Consider the following 23,383-nt stretch of genomic DNA (forward strand, 5'->3'; position numbering starts at 1 on the left):
GATGTGTGTTTGCCAACCTAGTGGCCCCTACTTGTGGTTTAAAAATGTGTAAGGTGCCCTGACTGGTGCGGCTTGGCTGGTTGGGCATTGTCTGCAAACTGAAAGGTCGCCGGTTCAGTTTCCGGTCAGGGCACGTGCCTGGGTTGCAGGCCAGGTGTCCAGTTGGGGACATTCGAGAGGCAATCAATGTTTCTCTCACACATCAATGTTTGTCTCCCTCTCTTTCTCCCTCCTTTCCCCTCTGTCTAAAAATAAATTTAAAAAATCTTTTTTTCTAAGTGTGTAATGTTTCGATTAGCTTCCTAGTGAAATTGACAAATCAATGCTCATCTGTATTCATCAGTATTGTTTGGTGTGTTCCCATTTCCTCAGTGCGTTTACTTGTCTTTTGTTATATTTGCCACTTGAAGAAAGGAGGCGATATGTGTGTACATGCCTGTACATGTGTGTACGTGCCTGCACGTTTGTATAGACGCCTGCACGTGTGTGTACATGCCCGCACATTTGTGTGTGCCTGCCAATACGTGCACATGCCTGTACACGTGTGTACACACCTGCATGTGTATGTACGTGTGCCTGTACACGTGTGTGCCTGTACTCGTGTATATGCCTGTGCATGTGTGTATGCAAAAACTGAGCTGCAGCTTCATTCTCCATTAAAAAAGTAATCTAGTGGTATAACTGAAACAAAACTTGTGAATGCTTGAGGACTCACATTTTATATTTAAATAACATCATAGTTTTGCATCGAAGAGCTCAGATAAAATTACTTGGGATAAACTTCTAGTGTTTTCATTGATATTAATGGGTTCGGGTTGCACTGGAACCAGATTCTGAAATATGGGGGTTAGTTTCAATGTTTCTTCTAGCTCAGTTTCTTCTGAGACAGAATAGTTAGTGACTAAGTGTTGTCATCTTCCAGTTTTGTGGCTTCTCCTTGGGTTGGACATTTCATGTATTTTAAAAATTTTGGTGGAACTCTTAGTAATCTGTCATCTTAATTTAAGTAAAAGGGAAATAGGAAAGATAGTTTTTTTAAAATTGAGATGTGTCCTACCTACTCTTTTAAACATATAGTTAGGTTCTATTATATATTAACAGTTTGTATAGTAGCTAGAACACTGGGCCATTTTAAAAGTAGAGCCTGGAAAATCTGTTAAGTTGGACTTGAAACCTAAGGAAGATTTTTTTTAAATTCCCCATTTATTTATTTACTTACTTATTTAGATTTTATTTATTTATTTTTAGAGAGCGTGGAAGGGAGGGAGCAAGAGAGGGAGAAAAGACATCAGTCTGTTGTCTATCGCATGCCCCCAGCTGGGGCCTGGCCCGCAGCCCAGGCACGTGCCCTGACTGAGAATCGATCGGTGACCTTTCGGTTCACAGGCTGGTGCTCAGCCCACTGAGCCACACCAGCCAGCCATTTTTATTTAAAAAATACAGTGGTACAAAAGTCAGTCAAATGATATACCAGTAAAATTTAATGAATGTATTATTTCTAGTCTAATATATTCTATTTCCATCCTAATATATACCAAAAAAGTATTTATCTTTCAGACAAATTTATACTTGTCTACGTATATATACCTAAGATTCAGAGTAAAAGATGTTATTAGTCTCGATGAATTCTTTAACAATCCTGTGGCAGGTTATTATCCCCCTCTTACAGAAGAGGAAACCAAGGCACAGAGAGGTTAAATAACTGGCCCATGGCTAGAATATACAAAAACAAGAGTTCAGACCTACATGTGCCTGATTGAGAGACATACAGTATTTTCCCCACACCACATTGCCCAAAATATTTTCATGGATGTATTGTTTTATTTCTGTCTTTTCCTTAAATATTCATCAAATATTTGACCCTACCATATTGGAGCCTGATGCTCCGTTCTGGGACTACCTACCCTTTTAAAAGTAAGTGTGGATTTCACTGTGTTTTAAGCTAGTCTAATACACTACCCATTTTTATGACTTTTTAAAGAGATATACACTAGGTTTGTTTCAGTATGGCTTTAGAGCTTTGTACTCTTCCTTGACAACATAGTGTTACTTCTTGGACAGTATTTCTCACTGGATATAGGTGATTATTAACAGAGTCATTAATAAACGAGAAATTGTAAAATAATGGAACAGTGGTCTTTATTTTTTATTCTGAAACCAAAGTCTCCATACTATTTTGGTGAGAATTTAGTCTTTGGAAGTATTTAGAAGTATTACTTTTTTGTGGAGATTTACAGTGAGGAGAAATCTGAATGTGAAATGCATATTAGAACTTCAGAATTTTAACTTTGTTATGTATAAGAATAACTGTACATATTAACAGATATCAATGTAGATATTAATTAGCCTCTTAATACAAGTATACGGTTGTAAGAAATACTTTAATCAAGTGACTGCAAAGCTTCCATTTTGCTGGTGAAGGTTTGTTCATTTGTCATGGGTCTGCGCACATGTGGTGTGTGGGTGTCTTTTCTAGATGCCGTTCGCACTGCCTGCCCCTGTGCAGCACTCAGTGCCAGTGGTTGCAGCAAAGGGAGCCTGGTGGCGGAACTAAGAGATTAGCTCACGTCGAACCCTAAGAACAGGAAAGCTGTGCCTGCGTTCCGTGTTAACATTGCATCCCAAACAATCCTGTCTCTGTTGTGTACTTTACAGAAAAGGTTTGGACAAATTCATATATCACCCTTTTAAAGGCTTTTAAAATTGTTAACATTTGGGGATATTAAAACTCTATTATAAACCTAGAAGGATAAGTTTTAAGGTTTATCTCCCTTCCTATCCCCCAAATTTGTATCATGTACCAAAGTTTTATACACTGAGAGATTAAATGCTTAAAATATCTAGTATTTTGTACAGTAGTTGACTAAATCATTCTTATTAGTATTTTAACCTTTGTGTCCTTTCTCCATGTTAGTTTTTATAGCCCATGGAGCATTTCTCTTGTATGCTTTATTCTGTGGAACCACTCAGTATTTTTGTTCGTTACTCTGTGCTGTACTGGGTTTTTGTACTTCCGAGTGCGGTAATCTTTGTTTTCTTTCCGGATCTATTTGTGTTGTAAAACCTGGGGTGACTGTGCTAATTTGTCCTTTGAGATTCACTTGAGCCAAGATTTATTGAGCCTCTCAGGTCGTATTACTTAGCATAAACTAATGCTGTAATCCCACTGAAATCTTATAATAATAATGATTAATTGTATGTCATCTGGAATTTTTAAAGAATTTATGCACTTTGAATGTGATTTTCCCAGTAAACTCAAGATACAAGATCACTTAGTTTTTACATCTTTTCTCTAGCATTTCTGCTGATCGATGTAAAATCATTAAATCATCTAGTTTAATTACTATCACTGGGCTGTGACTTAAAAAAAAACTGAATAGAAGGTATTATGATTTTTAAATAATTATTGGTCACACACACATCTATACCAATGTGTTGGTGGTATTTTTCAAGGAAGTTCAAACTGTGGATGTTTGTCTTCAGGCCAACGACTAACCTCCTTGGGCTCTGTCCGGAGTTTCCAGGGAAGCCTGATGGGGTGCTTCAGCCGAGTCTCCCCGAAGTCATGAGGCTGGCTGTCGTCGTCTTTTGCTCTGAATTGTTCTTGTCTATCAGTAAGGGGTGAAGCGTTCTTTCCCAGTCTTGCCAGCTGTTAGCTACACGTGCAGATCAACTCCGAATGATGAAGTGATGGAAGAGCTAACATACTTGGTACCTAAATATGTTATGTTGTGTTATGGGATATGTTAACTTAAAGAGAGAGTTTGATGTTGTGCTTGGGAGCCCCTCAGACCAGGCCTGGCCCCATGGATATGTCATTTCTTGGCATCTCAGCATATCAGAAATGATATCATTACAAGCATAACTTTAATAACTAGCGATGTGAACAGTTTTCTGTGTTCACAGATGTGTATGTCTCTGTGTGTGTGTGCATCTTTGAGAGGTTTTGAAAGAAACACATTGTTCTAAACTTCTGCTGAGGCTAAAAACCATGTATTTTTCACAATTTGCTATACCAATCACACTTTTTTGTTTGATCATTTTTGTGCAGATAAAATCAAAGTCTTTTAACTACCTTATGCCCGTTGGAAGAGTGAAGTGTCACTAATCTCCTTTTTCCAAGATGATAGATTAACTTTTGATTATTTATGTCATTTAAGAACAAGAAAATATACAATTGCAGAGTGAACAGGATAGTTCTTAAGTTGCAAGTTTCTATTAAGTTATTTTCATAGGTTAATGCAAAATGCATTGAAATTTTGGGAAACTTAGAATGTACTTATGTTCAAATAACAATTTTAAGAAATTGGGTTTAACAACAACAAAAAAGTATGGTTAAATAGTTTAATCCATCTCCACACAATGGCTTTTGGTTTAAATGTTATTTCAATCATGTACTTTAAAAATCTATTCAATGTAGCCCTGGCTGGCATAGCTCAATGGATTGAGCTCAGGCTGCAAACCAAAGCATCGCAGGTTCGATTCCCAGTCAGGGCACATGCCTGGGTTGTAGGCCATGGCCCCCAGCAACCGCACATTGATGTTTCCCTCTCTTTCTCTCTTTCTCCTTCCCTTCCCTCTCTAAAAATTAATAAATAAAATCTTTAAAAAAATCTATTTAGTGTGCCCTGGCTGGTGTGGCTCTGTGAATTGAGCATGGGTCTGCAAATCCAAAGGTCACTGGTTTGATTCCCAGTCAGGTCACTTGCCTAGGTTGTGGGTCAGGTCCCCAGTTAGGGGTGTGCAAGAGGCAACCACACATGGATGTTTTTCTCCCTCTCTATCTCCCTCCCTTTCCCTCTCTCTAAAAATAGATAAAATGTTTTTAAAACTATTCAACATAACTTTACATATTCTCTTAAAATACATTTTACAGTAAGCACAAAATGGCGCTTTAATGCCTGGGTATGATAAATGTTGTGTATGTAGTATTTGTTTGTCGTAAAAGCTGTGTTGCTCCCTTTTCTTGGCCACCACTTTTTTTTTTTTAATTTCTGCATATTGGAGTACAGTACACAGTGCCTCGTCTGCTGTGTAAATACAGAATCATGGGAGGCTTGAGATTTTCTAGGTATTTGAAATGTAATATATTCCCTAGTTTAAGTGTTTGCTGTTTTACAGATAGCCCTCATTTCGTGCGGAGTCCTGTATTTAAATAACTCATGTCATTGCTATTCTAAGTAGTGCTTTTGCAGTCAGATATCTGAAAGGCGATTGACTTTTTTCCCACAGCTCCATAATTTATAAGAAAACATAAAATGAAAAGACTAGACCACGATGATTTTGGTGCATGGTTGTAATCTTAATACTAGTACAGGGAATAAAGACAAAGTCTGTTCAGAACAGATTGGTCAACTAACTGATCAACTTGAATTCCGTATCGTAACTCCTTTTCATTGTTTAGTTTGTGTTTTTTGCATTTAATTTGTAGGTGTTGGGTGTCTTTGATTTTATGTCTTTTGAGAAATTTATGATCGTACTTTATTTATGATGTTGTAGCCTCAGCTTAGGCAATTGATTGAAATACAATACAGGGAAATTTAGTATGTATTTTTTTAAAAGCTTAAATTAGGAAAATGAACCTTAGGAAAATGAACCAACAGTGCAGATGCGGAGTTGTTTTGGAGCAAGGTAAGAAGGCAATGGCAGGTTAATTTCTTTATATTTCTATTGGTCTTTTATTACTAGAATCTTATTTACAATATTCGATATGATTTGCTTTTGGGAATTTGTAGTGTATTGTTAGGTTTTAAAGTTGTGAAGGAAGATTATAATTCATTGAGATTATATATGTAGAAGAGTTTATAAACTGTAGAGTGTAATGCCAATATAAATTATTTTTATTATTATACCAACTATAATATTTAACAGGCAAGAATTTTATTAATATGCTACCAAAAAATAAATGGGATGCAGTGTTAGTGCAGCTGGGGAAGTTAGTGAGTGATAACGTAGCACATGGTGGTAGGCTATGCTGAATAAATGACTGGGTTGAAGTTATAGAGAAATTATTCAAAGGGAAAAGTTAATGCATTTCCTCTTGTGGCTGCAAATCCTGAATCATAAAGAACTGATTTAGTTAACTCTAAGTCATATTCCTTTAATTTAGAGTTGGAAAAGACAGTTTTTCTCCATGTATATCAGATCCGTCTGCTGTATGAATTAGATTTTGTTAACCAAGTTGAAAATAAATATGTTCATTTTTTAAAAATATTGCAAAGGCTTGGCTTTGGAACGCTGCCTGAGAGCTGCACCGTGTCCAGTCTCGCCGTGGCGCGGCGCTGCTCTCGAGGCGGTGCAGTTTCGTTCACGTCCCAGTGCGTGGGAAGTGAGACTCGCAGCTCTCTGACGTGGTTTACAATCCGGGACCAGAAATATTAGTAACCTTACGGCTTCACGGCCCAGGCTACTGTATGTGTATTGGTCATACAGCTTTCAGTATTTAGAGTCTGCTGAGATGAAAAGGGAGAGTCGGGTGATGGGTTGGCCCTTGGGTACAATTTAAAAATAAAATTTAAAAAATGATCAGGGTAATTCTTGAAAGGAAAAAAGAACATAAGAAGAAAAGAGATTTTTATCACAAATCTGGGTCTGAATTGCTTGGTGCCTGTTCTTGTATGGAAAAGATTCTACGTTGGAGGTGGTTGTCTTATGGGGAAAGAAAATTTGAAATGGACACTGGCAGGGATGCTTGGGCGGCTCAGAGAGCAATGATGGCCAGCGGAGGCCTTGTGCCCCCGGCCAGAGCTCAAGAACATAAGGAAACTGGGTGGGACTGCCAGCTTCTCCTATATCCTGAAGCTTCCCTGACCACGTGAAATATAATTGTGGGAACTGGGGGTAAGGACATTGTCATGTGCTTGCCTTGTCCTTTTCCGTTATAGCCGTGGACAGAAGAGCCAGTGTAGATTGCATGATGCTGTATTTAAGCTCACTAATAGCCTTAAGTGTCTGACTTATAGGTAGCTTGGAGTAATTTCAGGAAACAGGGCAGAGCTGACAGTAACAGAATCCTGTAGTTTCATTACAGGCTCCAGTTGGAAGGGTGAGAAATTACACCTGGAGTTTGTAAGAATAAGCCATCCCCAGGAGAAATGCAAATGCCAATAAATAGTGAAAGATGCCCCATCTCACTACTAACGAGGAAATGTAAGATAGAACAATGTCTACTTTTGAGCTGATAGATTGAATTGGAAGGCCTGTTGGCAGAGTACGAGGAAATCACAGGCACACACTTTGACAGCAGCCTTCTAGGAGACGTTTCTTTGCCGCCTAAAACCACCGGCCCACTCAGCCTCCTTTGGCGTGAGGACCAGCCTCAGCTGAACAGACTCGCTGAAACTTGGACGACTCCTCTTCCTTCCGGGCTCAGGTGATGGGACGGGCGTGTGTGGTAGAAGCTCCGTCCCTAGCAGCTGCTTGGACATGTTGGGTAGCAAGCCCAGTTCAGGGGGCAAACTCTGACCAAGGAGAGGCAGGAAATGGTAGAGAACTGGCAGTGAAATTGCTTTTCCTTTCTTCCTTGCCTCTTCTGAGACAGGGCAGCTCGTTCAGCCTGACTGCCCTGTATGGCCTACAGGACTGCTCAGTAACTGTGCTGTGTTTTGCTTGCTTCTCCTTCTCACTTTCCTTACCTGCCTCACCTCCCTTTCCCTCTCAGTTTTCATATCCTGGGATTTTACTTCCTAAGAATTCCTAAGCTTGGATCCTTTGCCTCAGGTTCTTTTCCCTAGGAAATGTAGGCTAAGAAACTAACAATCTCACTTCTGAGCCTCTATTCCACAAAAGTATGTGGAAGTTCTAGAAGACGTGTGTGTGGATATACATTGCAGTATTGTTTACCTTCCTGAAGAGTTGGCAGTCATCTAAGTGGTCATCAGTAGGGAAATGGTTAAATAATACTGTCTAGCAATAAAAAGACTGACACAGAAAGTTGTCCGTGGTGTATTGTGTGAGATAAAGTGTGGGTCAGTATGTTTAGTGTGATGCCATTTTGACAAATGAAGTCACTAGACAAATCAGTTGGGTTTGTGTCCACATTTGGTTTCCAGAATTTTCCTCTGGGTAAATCTGTGACTACAACTGTAAGCTGGAGTTGCTTCACAGTAAAGGAAACAGAATATGAGACTGTTATCCCATAGGATTTGGAGGGAAAGAATGAGCTATAACTTTAAAATCTATGTAAGTTATAATTTTCCTTTCATATTATTTACTGACATTATAATTGTGCATATTTGTCTCTTCCTGTAAACTTTAAGCTCCAAGAGGTTACGAAAGCATATCTGTCTATGTAACCATTGTGCTCCTAGTTAGGAGGCAGTGACCATAAGGTGAATTAATGAACAAATGAGAAATAATACATATATAGAATGAAGTATGGTATCTGTTTTCTAAGTCACTTGTAGAACTACAGCTGCTGAGCTTTTGGGACATATGATGTTGCTAAAAATATTTCAGAGCTATTGAAATGGAACCAACATTCCCAGTTCATTTAATCAAACAGTTTTATTTTCTATGTCCATACCATGTCATAAAGCGAGACGGTGTGCATTCTGTGTCCACATTGCGCAGCCTAACTATAAACTTGGGATCGGACCTGTTCTGGGAGACAGCAGACCAGTAAATCAGTGTTACAAATGGTGTGCCCCAAAGGAATGTTTACCGGTTACTTGAGCCAACTTACAAATGAGTCACTTAAGACCACCAGAGAGTCCCTGTGAAGCGAATGGCAGGTTTCCTGGTGTTTGAGAGTTGTTACCTCCTTTATGCCGATTCTTCTTCTAAGTTATCACTGCCAGTTTCTGTGGAAGTGTCTCAGCTTTCACTTTTCAATAGTAAAAGCTAAGTAATCTTGATTACAATTACTAGAAAATTAAAACATACCACTTAGAAACAGCAAGTTTTCTGGACCACTAGAAAGTATTTTTTAAGCTTTTTAGTCTGTTATTTCTGGCATAGGCAAACTACTAATAAACATAAACTTTAATGAAGATTTGTCATAATTGTTTTAATAATAAAACAAAGTATTTATTTAAAATTTAAATACACTCAATAATGCATCCTTAATTTCTTTCTTCAGCAAGTCAGGAAAACCACAGGTCCTGGGCAAGTGCCAGGCTCCTGTGGAATGAGCATTATAATCAAACTGTGAAACCACTTACAGATCACTTGGTAGATTGCCAGTGACCGCCAAAAGCCTATGAACTTAAAAAATTAATTTAGAATATTTAAAATACTGTCTATAGTAATCCAAATTAGGTCGTAGAGCTATCATCTATGGCTAGACTTAGATGGATAATTAGTTTGAACGTACTTGATATTTTTCTTGCTGTAAGAAATATGATAATGCCTCACCTTTGAAATATTAAAAAATGGGTAACTAGATAGACTGTTTAAACTGTGTATTGATCAGTTTTACTTTTATTATTTTTATTCATTATGTTAATAGTTTATTTCCTTTCTAAATGTTTTTTAATGTTCTTCTTCCCAGTCACGAGATTCTGTAATTCAGTGGATGTTAAGAGAGCATACAAAATCCTAAATGCACTGTAACTTGCATTGTGTTGCTATGTCACAGCTGTTGAGTTACACAGAAAGATTTAATGATGTGTTCATTTGGTATGACCATAATTTACTCATTTGCTTATTTTTCATTCAGTCAGCTTGCCTGGCATAGTACTAGATTCTGGGATACAGAAGTAACCAGGCCTTTCTCTCAGAGAGATCAAGCCTAGTGAAAGAGAAAAAACATTTGAACTGGTCGTCTCGGTGGAAGGTGAAGACAGCTAGTGACGTTGTGAGCGAAGGGCTGTGGAACCACGGGAGTGGCTCTCTGCTTGTCGGCCGGTGGAAAGCCTTGTAGGTGACCTAAGCTGGGCCTTACGGTTTGAGTGGGTCTGTTAGTGCAAGACAAGGATGGAGCAGCATTTTGAGTAGAGGCAGCAGGTACAAGGGAGTGGATGGAGTGTGAGAGAGTCGGGCATATTCAGAAAAGGGCGAGAAGGTTAATGTGTACAGGCCATTGGTTAGGGAAACACGGGCAGGTAGGTTAGGGCCTCACGAAGTTCTGTCTGCAGTGCAGGGAAACTACCCTTTACAGTTCTTTGAAAGGGAAAGCTTTTTGCTTGTAAATTTTATAATTCATTCATATATTCAAAAATATTTAAATGCCTACTACTTGGCAGACCTTATATTATTACTTGGGAATTATTAATGTAATGATTTAAACTTAAGTGTAAGAAATTTACATATTGATCTAGAAAGATTTATACATGGAAGAGCTAGGTTTTATAACTTTATTTGAAAGAATGAAGAAGTAGATTAGAAGAGTGTGAATATCTTCCATGCTTAAATTTTTACATTTTTAAGGGAAGATTGTTATGGGAAAATTACACAGCAATATATAGGTCTAATATCTTTAAAGAAAAACTGAAAACATTTTTTAAAATCCTGAATTGATATGTTAATACACACTCATAATAGCAGTATAAATAAAAACACATTCTTAAATAATAATAAAACATATAAAATGTTCCTTTTTTTCTTATTGATTTTAGTATGTGTGTGTATACTTATCAAGATACAGAAATAGGAACAATTCTCTCAAGGATGTTTTCTTATTTATTTTACTGCTGACACTACTACAGATGTCCCCCCCCCCCCATATGCCTCCTCCACTCAGCCCCGCCCCCCCTTCACCGCATTGTCGTCTGTGTCCATGGGCTATGCAAGGATGTTTCTCTTTTAAGTTTGTCATTTCGACTGTGCTGTTTTTGTTTTACCAAGGTCCGAAGGATCGTACACTAAACTTCTCAGGAACCATGGACTCAGATGTGAGTGTTTAATTCTCATTTTCAGGGCCTCTGTAAGCTGCGCCCCTGCCCCAATGCTGTAAGCCAGACTTGTCTCTGCCAGGCCTGCCATAAACGGGCTCCGGGCTCCGGTCCGGCAGGCCTCCTTGTCGTCCCTCAGATATGACGGGTCCCGTGCCGCCTCCTGAGATGCCGCCTTGACTGTTTGTACCTGTGGTTTTATTTGGGCCTGATTCATTCCTGTTCACTCCATGAAGCCTCCAGTCCACGCTGATTGCCCCCTTTTCTGTAAATCTGCCTTTATCATTTACAGTGAACATTTTACTTCGATCTTACACCTTTCGGCGATGAGCTCGGTGTTCGAGAGAGGAAGTGCTTCGCAGTGCTCAGTGTGTTGGGCTGAGATGAACTGAGGAAAGCTGGGGATGTTCGTTAGCATGGCTTATGCCTCGTAATGTGGCGCATATGCTCTTTGAATGTGGTTCTAACATTATGTACATTTTCCACCGTCTTTCTGGAAACATTCCAGTTGCTGAATCATGCTTATTCACCGATGGGCTATTTTGAGCCATGCTGTAGGAGAGATATATTAAAGTAGGATGTGTATTATCAACATTGATAAAAAGTTGATGTTTGTAGTACAGCAGATTTTTATGGAATAATACTTTCAGTGTTTGTGTATGTTTGTATGTCTTTACATTTTTTGTATGAAAAGTCTTTTGCTTCTTCAATTCATTTTTCCACCCTCAAAAGAAGCCAGTTATCTGATTGATCTTAGCTTTTCCCCCTCTTCAAGTGATTACAGTTTTTTTCCGACTACTGATTTTAAGTTTCCTTAGTGCTGATCTGATTATTGAGGTCATTTCAGCGATATTCAACTGATAGGCAAAGGCCAATGCGATTTTTTTCTAGTCTGGTGGGCCAGTGAGCTAGTAACCTCCGGTCTGCCACTGAGACCAGGGGAGGCAGAATAAGAGACCTTTCCTAGGACTCTGCAGGTGAATGCTGAGAAGAGGTCGGTCGCTCTCCAACAAAGAGACGGCGGACGGTTCAGCCCACCAGGATGACGCAGGCCTGACCCAGTAAGCAGGACTCAACATGTAAAGGACCGCGTGTGGCGGGCGGCACTCCTCCCTACTCGCCAAGGGAATGTATCTCCAGAGTTAGACCCCCGACTGTTCAGGTTTTACTGCCAGGGCACATTTCTGCCCCAGCCTGTGGCACCTCTGGGCTCTCCTTCTGGGTGCACTCCTGCCATCCCCCAGGCTTGTGGCAGTCATTGAGTTACTCCAGTGTGCGATGGGGAGGGAGAGGGAGCCAGACATCTGTGTTGAGTCTGCCATCTTCCTGTTGTTTTTAGGATAAGCTTGCTGTTAACACTCTCTTTCTGACGTTTCCCGAGTTTTCAGGTTTCCAAGGTTTCTACTTAATATAATTTCCAAATACTCAGTAAGCTTTAGTTATAATGCGATGTTACAAAAGATCATTTATTTGAACTCTTGCTAAATAAAGGTCAACATTGGATCTTGTACCTGGTCCCCTACTTAGGATTGCTTGACTTTACGATGGTGCACAAGTGGTATGTATTCAAGTAGAAAATCTACTTGGAATTTGGAACTTTTATTTTTCTTGGGCTAGTGGGTACAATACTGTCTCGTGATGCTAGATGGCGGCAGTGAGCTGAGGCTCCCAGCAGCCCCACCGTCATGAGGGCAAACAGAGCAGACTCTGCAGTGAGAGGTTGGATGTTGTGTTTCGTGTTTTCACACCCCGTCATCTCCACGAAACGCCCATCCGTGTCCCCTGCTTCTGGTGAGAAGAGGAGGAAGGCAACGACTCTGGAGATGAAACTCTAGATGATGGCCTGACTATAGGCAGTTGTAAGTGTTCTGAGCACGTTTGAGGTAGTCTAGGCTGTTACAATGTTTGGTTGGTGAAGTGTATTAAATACATTTTTGGCTTATGATATTTTCAACCTGTGATGAGTTTATCAGGACCTTAATCCCACCGTAATTTGAGGAGCCTCATTGTGTGAATCTTTCTGATATTCTTCACAGATAATTGGAAGGTATAGGTGGGGAATACCTTTTAGTATTGCATATCAGTTGTTTCTGTCTCATGCTTTAGCAGTCTCTTAGCAAATGAATGTGCTGCTTGCCTGCTGTTCCTCTGACCAGTGCTTTCGCTTGGGCCCGGACCAGCTACACCCAAGGTGAAGTCTGCCGAGAATTCTCTTCATGTTGGTCCTCAACAGGAACAGAAAACACCAGAGCAGTGACTGCCCGCACATGCACGGCCCCTAATCTGCAGCCGTGCGTGTACCTGCTGCTGTCAGACTCCGTCCCGGTCCGCCCGAGGCTCTCACCTGGCGGCAGCCATGCGCGCCGTGCCTCGGTATGGAGTTAGAAAGTGAGGCGAGAGTTCTTGAAGCTTTTTGAAGCTTTTGCTTGTAAATTTACCTACTTTGAAAATTTAAAACCATAAAACTACCATTGCCTTTTTTTGTTTTTAGAAGACTGACCTGAATATGTTTGACAGGAATAAGAAGACTAATAAAAAAAAATTTGAAGGTTCATTGATTGCAATTATATTTCTGGATAATTTATTTTTTATTTTTTTAAGATTTTATTTATTCATTTTTAGAGAAGGGAGAGAGAGAGAGAGAGAGGGAGGGAGAGAAACATCAATGTGTGGTTGCTGGGGGCCACGGCCTTCAACCTAGGCATGTGCCCTGACTGGGAATTGAACCTGCGATGCCTGGTTCGCAGCCCGCGCTCAATCCACTGAGCTACGCCAACCAGGGCTGAATAATTTATTATGAATACATTTCCTTTTACAAGCACACCTGCCCACACCGCACTTCAGTGGTCAGCAGTTTTTGACCAGAAAACAGCATGACCCCCATATCTCACTGTCCCTATTCACCCAGTTGTGCCTGAGCAATTTTTTTTTGTTTCCCGGATGGAAAAAGGTCCTCAAAGGGAAATGTTTTGCCTATGTGGAAGACGTGAAACAAAAAACAGCAGAAGCACTAAAAGGCATCAAAATTGATGGGTTCAAAAAGTATTTTGAGCAGCGGAAAAAACATCTCGATAGGTGTATCACATCAAGTGGAGAGTACTTTGAAGGTGACTGAAGATTAAAAATGTAAGAGTAAATACACAGTTTTTTATAAATAAATTCTGGGATTTGGCGGGGGGGGGGGCGTCCCTCCTTGTATTTAGTAGTTCTATGTATCAATACTGTATTCTCACAATAAAGTAAGCTCTAGAGAAAAGAAAATGTTAAGAAAATCATACGAGGAAATAAATCCACCTTAGGTAGACCTGCGAAGCTCAAACCGTGTTCAGTGGTCAGCTGTGTATCAAACACACTCCTTTTGTCGGTGGGACTATTTCTACCAAATTTTGAGCCTTTAGTCAAGAAATGTGATTTGCCCTAGGTCAGTGATAGGCTCCTCCATTCCCTACGCAAGCAGCTCGTTTGTACGTCTGATTGGTGGATTGGAGGTCATGGGCCCGCGTATCCTGCTGTGAGGGAGTCGGAGAAATGAGGTTTCAGAAATTCTCTCTTGGAAAGTTGGGCTGCACAATATGGAAAGCTGTTAAAATGTTGAGATAGTGTTTCAAAGACTTTGATAAGCCACCAGGAGACATAAACTAAACTGTCTTGCTCTATCATTCTCTAAATCTCTTTAATGAAATCATTCATTCTGTTGAGATAGTTGGTTGAATGGAGGCAAATGTAATAGAAAAGGGTACGGAATGGAAATACACCTAGTTTAGAAATGTTAATCCATTCATTTGGGTATTCCCATTCATGCATTTCATCAGAAATCATTCATGGTTTGTGAAATTCTGGGAAGATGGCAGTGGTTGTAGCATAGTTTTTTATCATTCCCAAATGCTTCCTTTACAGAATAACCAGGAGAGCGTAACCCAAAGCTCTTCGGCAGTATCTGTAACAAAACTAGTTGACCAAAGAAAACAGGGACAAACCATCAGCAGCTACAAGATTTGTGTAGCTTCTGTGATTCCAGAGGACAGGACACGAGAGAACCTGACCGCCCTGAGAATGGCAGAATCCTACAGCTGCCAGTGGGGAGGTTTAGAGGGGTTGTGTACACTTCAGTTCACGTCTGAGTACGAGGGATTCCTGGTAAGGTTCTCCAGATCTGCCTGAGCTGTAGAGCTCCCAAGATTAACCAGCCAAAGCCTCACACAGTGACCTGGGGATTTAATCAAAACCAAGCACTGAAAGGATAATAAAGGCAAAAGGAAAAAGAAGAACCAGGTAAAAGTAGGAGTGAGGACCGGAGCCAAGCAATTTGAAAGTATCCCAGAGGCCAGATTTTTAAATACGTCAAGAAAGCAACAGAAAAGAGAGGTATAGACCCCAAAATCTACCCTGATCCACATTTCTGTCTTAAAAATTCAAGAATATTAATATCATGTAAAGATGAGCAACAGGAAGGATTGTGGTTGAAGCCGTATACAAAGGTATTATAAATCAGGGTAGGCTGATATAATCATCGTTACTTTAGCTAACATTTATATAGTATCTACTTTGTGCTGAGCACTGTTCTACTTTATGTATATATATATTTAAAATACCTTAAGTTCTCATATGAGATAGCTACTATTCCTATTTTTACAAATGACGAATTTGAAGCAGAGAGATTACTTTACTCAACATTGTACAGCTAGACCTATAAACAAATTAAGCAAAAAATAATAATAAAACAGAAGCCAAAAAGGTAGCACATGGAAGCAAGAAACCCTGCCTTGCATATATTAGCTTGATAACATTTGGAATACTTATTTTTTCAGCTGGAAAAGAAAGTTCCCCAAGGTTTTAAATCCTGACCCTGCAACTAATGTGGAATCCAAGCGGTGAAGACCTAGCCAAAGACACATCCTTCCCCCTCTGAGTGAAGGGGCATCTCATTGTCTCAAATAACACAGTCTGAGGCAATGTCAGGATTGGCAAATTTTATCCTACTGGCTGCCAAACTGGAGTCTCTCTCTGTAACTGCTGACACAACATAAAAATAACTTAATGGATTTTGAGTAGAGAGAAATGAAATAAACTTCTTAAGCCTTTATGAGAAACATTTCATTGGAGTGGAAATCCAGAGGCTACAGTAGCCAAAGTTTACCCCTTCTTATAGATGAAGTGGATGGAGACGAAAACTAATGCATCTTTGGCAACTTTATTCTGAATTCAATCTGATAATGGCAGATATTTTTTGAAATATAATTTCTGCTTAAGATATAATCTTCCCTTCTCCTCCATCCCCAGGAAAAAAAATGTCAGCAGCATCCTAACGTGCTTTGTGCTTTTGCTTCAGAAAGAGGAATTAATCTCAGGAAGAAGAAATATATTTAGAATACACTGTAATCAAATTAGGGAGTCATATTTTTCCCTAAAGATTTTAATTACAACTGTATTATGCTTTATGTACACAGATATTCATCATATCTTTGTAAGAGGAAAAGTGAAAATAACCTAAATAGACAACTGTCAGATAATGGTTAAATAAATTATGGTGCATTGCTGCATGGAATGTTATGCTGGCTTTTAAATTAATGTTTGTGGGACTTTTGTTCCTGGGCATGGAGTAATAGAGATGAGATTTACCCTTTTGCCTAAAACAAGAAGAAAACTCGACACAGTAGATGAAGTAATAATGTTCAGAAATGGCACTAAAAGTAGTAGAAAACTAGGAGACAAAGGAAGCAAAGGTGCACCATGGTTGCCTCAGCTCCTGCCTGGCATCAGGCTGCCGTGAAGGGAGGTGGGGGCAACAGAGCCTGGTGGTGTCACCGACCTGAGCTAGAAAATGCCAGATACCAGGGAGGATGTTCCTGCAGAGGGAGAGCGGTGCGGGGGTCTGCATAGGGTCCCTGGGACCGAGCACTGATCTGCGTGTGTGTGTGTGTGTGTGTGTGTGTGTGTGTGTGTGTGAGAGAGAGAGAGGAGACTGACAGGCCAGGAAGAGAAACACGAGAAAGCAGGCCAGACGACTCTTGGAGCTGATGCAGGACTGAGAGTGTTTCGTCTCCTCCTCGTCCGAGTGGAAAGAAAATATAATACATGGGGCATTTGGTAGCGGCCTTGAAAGGGTTCACCTCAGTAGAGAGGCTAAATCAAGCTGTACATTAGAGGCTGCTCTGCCTCTGCCTTAACAGAGCCTTACAGTGAGTCCCGAAAGGATCAGATTGATTCCGTGTAACGGAATTCATGCCAAAACAAAGTCTAATGTAATGTAGAGGAACACAACAAAGTCAGCAAACCAGAGTGTAAAATTTACAGTGTCTGGCTCACAGTAAGAGTCTTCCAAGCGTCCAAGGACAGCAGGAAAATATGACCCATAACCAAGAGAAAAAAAGCTGTCAGTGGAAGCAGAAATAATAGAGATGAATAGAATAAACATATTCTATATATTCACAAAAGTAGAGGAAAGCGTGACCATAATGGAGAAATGGAAAACCCAAAAAGACCCAAATGGAACATCTGTAAAGGAAGAAAATAATATTCGATGTGGAAAAATACACTGGGTAGGATTAACAGCACGTTAGACATTGCATTAGAAGAGATTAGTAAACTTGAATATGTAGCAAGTGAAACTAACAAAAATCAAGCACAGAGCATAAAAAGACTGACTGTAAAGTGAACAGAGCCCCATTGAGCTGTGGGAAAATATCAAGCAGTGTAGTCTATTGGAGTTCCAGAAAGAAGAGAAAAAGCATGTGAGAGAAAACAATAAATAAAAAATTAATAAATGATAACTGAAATTATAAATATTTGACTAAAATTATAAATCAGAGTGTTTCACCATTGACATTTGGGACTCGATAATTCTTTGTTGTGGAGGCTGAACTGTGCATTGTAGGATCTTTAGCAGTCACTCCAGTCTCTACTTACCAGATGCCAGTAGGACCGCCCATCTGTGACAAATGACCCCAGACATTGCCCCATATCCTTGGGGGAAAAGAGGGGACAACAATCTTCCCTAGTCGATAATCACTGCCATTGACGCATAGATCCAAGAAGCTCGATAAACCCCAGGCAGAAGAAGTACCAAGACACATCATAATCAATTGGTGAAAATCTTAAAAGCATCCAGATCCTCCCACCTCCCAAAATGATACAGAGGAACAAAGGTAAAGAGTACAGCAGACGACTTTTCTGGAGCCTGGAATCAGTAGGAGTAACGTCAAAAGGAAAAAAAAAAACTATCAACTCATAATTCTGTACCATTCAGATAGCTCTCAGAAATGAAGATGAAATCTACTTACCATGATAATGGTCATTTATGAGAAAGCCACAACTGACATTACATTCAATGGTGAGAGACCAAAAGCTTTTCCCTTAAGATCAGGAATAAGACAAGAATGCCTGATTTTACCACTGCTATTCAACATTGTACTTGTAATTCCAGCCAGAGCAATTAGACAAGTAAAAGAAGTAAATACCACCCACACTGGAAAGGAAGAAATAAAACTAGCTCTGTTGACAGATAACATCATCCTCCATATAGAAAATCCAAAATATTGTTGAAAAAACTACTTGTTTTAATAAATGAATTTAGCAAATTTGCAGGATACGAGAGCAACGTGCAAACATTAGTTGTGTTTCTATATACCTGCAATGAGCACTCCAAAGTGGGAACTAAAAAAAGAATTTCAAGCCCTGGCTGGCGTAGCTCAGTGGATTGAGCACGGGCTGCGAACCAAAGTGTCGCAGGTTCGATTCCCAGCCAGGGTACATGCCTGGGTTGCAGGCCATAACCCCCAGCAACCGCACATTGATGTTTCTCTCTCTCTCTCTCTCTATCTCCCTCCCTTCCCTCTCTAAAACTAAATAAATAAAATATTTTTTTAAAAAAAGAATTTCATTACAATAACATCCCAAAGAATAAAATACCTAGAAATAATGTAAACCAAGGAGGTGAAAGATTTTATACTGAAAACTATAAACTAAACCATTGCTGAAACAAAATAAGGAAGACCTAAATAAGTGGAAAGACATCCCATGGTCACAGACTGTCAGATTTTACACTGTTAAGATGGTAGTACAGAGGACTTCCAGCCAAGATGGAGGCATAAGTAGTCGCACTGTGCCTCTTCATGCAACCAAAACTAAGGACAACAAGAGTTTAGAAACAAAAAAACAACCAGAACTGAGAGAAATGAACTGAACAGAAGTCTGACTATCATTCATCCAGACTGGTAAGGAGGGGTGGAGTCGAAGGCCTATGGAGAGGGGTCAAGGGGTCCTGGCAGGAAAAAGTGGTGGCTGGCAGACGCAGGCATGCAGGGCATAGATGGCAGTTGACAGACCCCAGAAACTCGGGGGACAGCTGACTGACTGGTGGCAGACCCTGGGCGCAGGAGGCAACAAGCAGACCCACTGAGACACACAAGGCAGCTGGCTGTCTGCAGCCACACATTTGAGTGCAGACAAACTAAGCGAAAACGGGCAGCGACACGGACCGTGCCACCCAGGGACCCAGCGCTGGGAAACACAGCCTGCAGGCACCGATTGAAAACACCTGTGGAAGTTGAGGCTGGGAGATTCTCTCAGCCTCACAGGAGGCTCCTTGGGGAGACCCACAGAGTCCGAGAAAGTACACAAGCCCATCTGCCCGGCAGCCAGCACCAGAAGGGCCCAATTTGCTTGTGAGAAGCAGCAAAGGGGACTGAAGTCCTAGAGAGAGCAGAGCAGGCGCCCCTGTTTCCTCTCGGTCCCCGCCCCCACATACAACATCACAACCCAGCGACTGAGATGCCCCGCACTGGTGAATGCCTAAGGCTCCGCCCCTCATACGTAACAGGTGCCACCAGACCAAAGGAAAAAAAAAATAAAATAAAAAAGATGGCTCAAACAGAATTAAAAGCCCCAGAGCCAGGTTTTTTTAAGCAACCAAGAGATAGCCAACCTATCAGATGCACAGTTTAAAGCACTTGGTGATCAGGATGCTCACAGAATTGGTTGACTTTGGTCATAAATTAGATGAACAAATGCAGGCTACGATAAGAGAAATGAAGGAGAATGCACAGGGAACCAATAGTGATGTAAAGAAAACTGGGTTTCAAATCAATGGAAGGGACCAGAAGGAAGAAAGGAACAACCAAACAGAAAAGAATGAAGAAACAAGAATTCAAAAAAATGAGGAGAGGCTTAGTAACCTCCAGGACATCTTTAAACGTTCCAACATCCAAATTATAGGGCTACCAGAAAGGGAAGAGGAAAAATAACAAGTGGAAAAGTTATTTGAACAAATAATAAAGGAGAACTTCCCCAATCTGGTGAGGGAAATAGACTCCCAGGAAGTCCAAGAAGCTCAGAGAGTCCCAAAGAGGTTGGACCCAAGGAGGAACACGCCAAGGCACATCATAATTACATTACCCAAGGTGAAAATGAAGGAGAGAATTTTAGAAGCAGCAAGAGATAAGGGGACAGTTACCTACAAAGGAGTTCCCATCAGAATGTCAGCCGATATTTCAGAAGAGATCTTGCAGGCAAGAAGGGGCTGGAAAGAAGTATTCCAAGTCATGAAAGGCAAGGACCTACATCCAAGATTGCTCTATCCAGCAAAGCATTCATTTAGAATGGAAGGGGAGATAAAGTGCTTCTCAGATAAGGCCAAGTTAAAGGAGTTCATTATCACCAAGCTCTTACATGAAATGTTAAAGGGACTTATCTAAGAAAAAGAAGATAAAAAATGTGAACAGTAAAAAAAGACATCAAACTCACAGTTAGTAACAGCCATACTTAAAACAAAAGCAAACTAAGCAAACAACTAGAACAGGAACAAAATCATAGAAATGGAGATCACATGGAGGGTTAGCAACAGGGAAGTGGGAGGAGGAGAGAGGGGGAAAAGATATAGAGAATAAGTAGCATAGAGGGTAGGTAGAAAATAGACAGGGAGAGGGCAAGAATAGTATGAGAAATGTAGATGCTAAAGGACTTATGACACATGGACATGAACTAAAGGGGGGGGAATGTGGGTGGGAGGGGGTGGGCAGGGTGGAGGGGAGTGAAGGGAGAAAATGGGACAACTGTAATAGCATAATCAATAAAATATATTTAAAAAAAGAAAGAAAAAAAGATGGTAGTACAAGCCAAAGTGACCTACAGACTCAATGCAGTTTCTCTCAAAACTATTTCAAAATGCCATTTCTGCAGGATTGAAAAAGCCAGTCCTCAGATTCAGATGGATGTGCAAAAGGACCCCAGATAGTCAAAACACTATTAAAAAAGGACAAAATTGGAAGATTCGCACTTGCAATTCCAAAACTTACTACAAAGCCGCTGTAATTATAATGGTGTGGTACTGGCGTGAGGATGGACCAGTAGAGTAGAACTGAGTCTAAACATACACCCACACTTTTAAGGCCAGTTGGTTTTCAGTAAGGCTGTCGAAACTGTCAGTATTGCAGGACATGAGGGCTTTTGCAGAGGTTGCAGTTTAAGCTTTTCGGACAGGAGTAACATCCAAGTTCACTGCTTCCACTTTACATGTTTTGGAAGAATCTTTCTTCTAAATTTAATCTTCATCTTGTGCTTTTTGAGAATATCGAGGGGCAGGGCCTGTTGAATGAATACTTGATTTTGGAAAGCGTCGCCATAAGTTTGTTTTTTTTTTCCTTTTATTTCAGCGCTCTTTTCCTCTCTCCCTTCTCCCTTCTCCTTCCTTCTGGCTACCTAAAAATATTTTCTGTATGATTGAATTTGAAGTTTTACTATATAGTTTAGTTTCTTTCTTTTGGGGGAGCTTTAATTTTGTTAATGTAGATATGATTTTCCTGATCACCTTTTGTATCTGGTATTTATATTTCATATTTTGTTTTCATTGTTCCTCATGGACCAGCCATATTTTCTACAGCGAACATAGCTAAGCTCTTATAATCAGCTAGGGGAGTGGCGTTTAGGTGACTCCGGAAGCAGTTGTGGAATGACCTTGTGGAATGACCTTAGTTCGCTAGTGGGTACTTATTCCACTGCTTTGATGACCTGAGAGTCCCCTTGCCTTTCTGGTACCATCTTGAACCTGTGACTGGTGCCTTGGAGAAATGGTGGACAGTCAGACTTTTAGTATTCCTTAGCAAAGTAGTATTTTGTAACTGATTTAAAATACACATTGCTTTAATCCATGTGTCTTTTTTCTACCCCTCCCCCCACAGACACCAGAGAAGAAAGGAAAAGAAGCAAGTACAGGTTTTGGCGGACCAGTTGTTAGTTCTCTGTATCATGAAGAAATCATCAGGTAATTTTCTCTTCCGGTCATTGATAATAGGAGTATCTGTGTATCTGTCTATCTCTATATACATCATGTATATGTATGTTTGTGTGTATGTATCTTCATATTTTTAATCCTGAAAACTTCCATCTGTAAAGAACTTTTTCTTAACCTGAAACTGATTTGGTGGTATCTCTAGTAGGATAAGAAACGACAGGAAAGAATTTTTAAGGTGTATAATCTTTAAAACCAACAAGTGTCTGACAGCACCAGATGGTAACCCTGCCTAGCATTTAAGCAGTTGATAGGGCAAAGTTTGGTGTCTCAGACAGTCTTCTGAAGCTGCGGATTTTTGCTGGTGTTAGTTTTCCTCAAAATACCAGTTTGTTAATGATTTTAATTTTTATAGTTTATTGACTTGAGCTATCAATTAAAAACCACTTTGGAGTGTGAAATGGTTCATGAAGGAAAGTATTGTGGCGGTTCTTCAAAAAACTAAGCAGTTACCACGGGACCCAGCAGTTCTGGTTCCAGTTCCACGTGCCGCAGAATCTGAACGGCACGTTTGCGCAGCCACGCTCCTAGCAGCACTGTTCTTAACAGCCGAGGGGTGGAAGCCGTCCGGGGTCCAGTGACAGGTGCCCAAACAAAATATAGCCTGTGCAGTGGAATATTGGTCAGCCTCAAAAAGGACGGGAATTCTGAAACAGAGCTGGGACATGGATGAACCTCCAGGGCCTTATGCTGAGTGAAGATGCGCCAGTCGCAAAAAGATAAATACTGTATGATTCCACTCACGTGAGGTGTCAGGCGCAGTCGAGTTTAGAGAAACAGAAAGTAGGAGGGCGGCTGCCCGGAGCCGGGGGAGGGGCGGTGGATGGGAGGTGTCACTTAGAGGGCCCAGAGTTTCGGTTCGGCAGCGCCGGAGTGTTCCGGAGAGTGCGTGCACAGCGGTGCGAGCATACCGGCCCTCGTCACTGCTTAGTGGGACACTTAGAAATGGTGACCGCGGTACGCTTTGTGTGGTTTTTACCACAACTTAAAAATTGTGGGTCATTTTGTATTATTTAATAAAGGACTTAAACTTTGTAATGTATGACATTTCTGGATAATTCTTTTCTTTCACCACTGTGTGTAAATCAGGAAAAGGTTTCTGTCCTGTTTTAAAGTCATGTGACATCTAAGATCATTCCTTTATGAATAAAAATGAAATAGGAATCTCTGATGCTCTTACCCTTTTTGAGTTACCTGAACTTTACTTTTCTTACTCATTAACGTGAGATAAGTGAACTCTAATTTTCAAGTGGACAGTGGGGATTAG

At 40.5% G+C, this 23,383-nt stretch overlaps 1 protein-coding gene across 2 annotated transcripts in view; it reads left to right on the forward strand.

Moving 5' to 3' along the window:
* Positions 1–23,383, forward strand: part of ACBD6 (acyl-CoA binding domain containing 6) — a 127,749-nt gene that overhangs the window by 17,769 nt on the left and 86,597 nt on the right. For both annotated transcript variants that reach the window (XM_036015732.1, XM_028530739.2), the window contains exon 4: positions 22,007–22,089. In XM_036015732.1, the coding sequence (XP_035871625.1) occupies positions 22,007–22,089 (83 nt within the window). The remainder of the gene's footprint in view (positions 1–22,006; positions 22,090–23,383) is intronic.

The sequence above is a fragment of the Phyllostomus discolor genome, chromosome 14, assembly GCF_004126475.2.
Source record: "Phyllostomus discolor isolate MPI-MPIP mPhyDis1 chromosome 14, mPhyDis1.pri.v3, whole genome shotgun sequence".
In the NCBI taxonomy this organism is placed as follows: Eukaryota; Metazoa; Chordata; class Mammalia; order Chiroptera; family Phyllostomidae; genus Phyllostomus; species Phyllostomus discolor.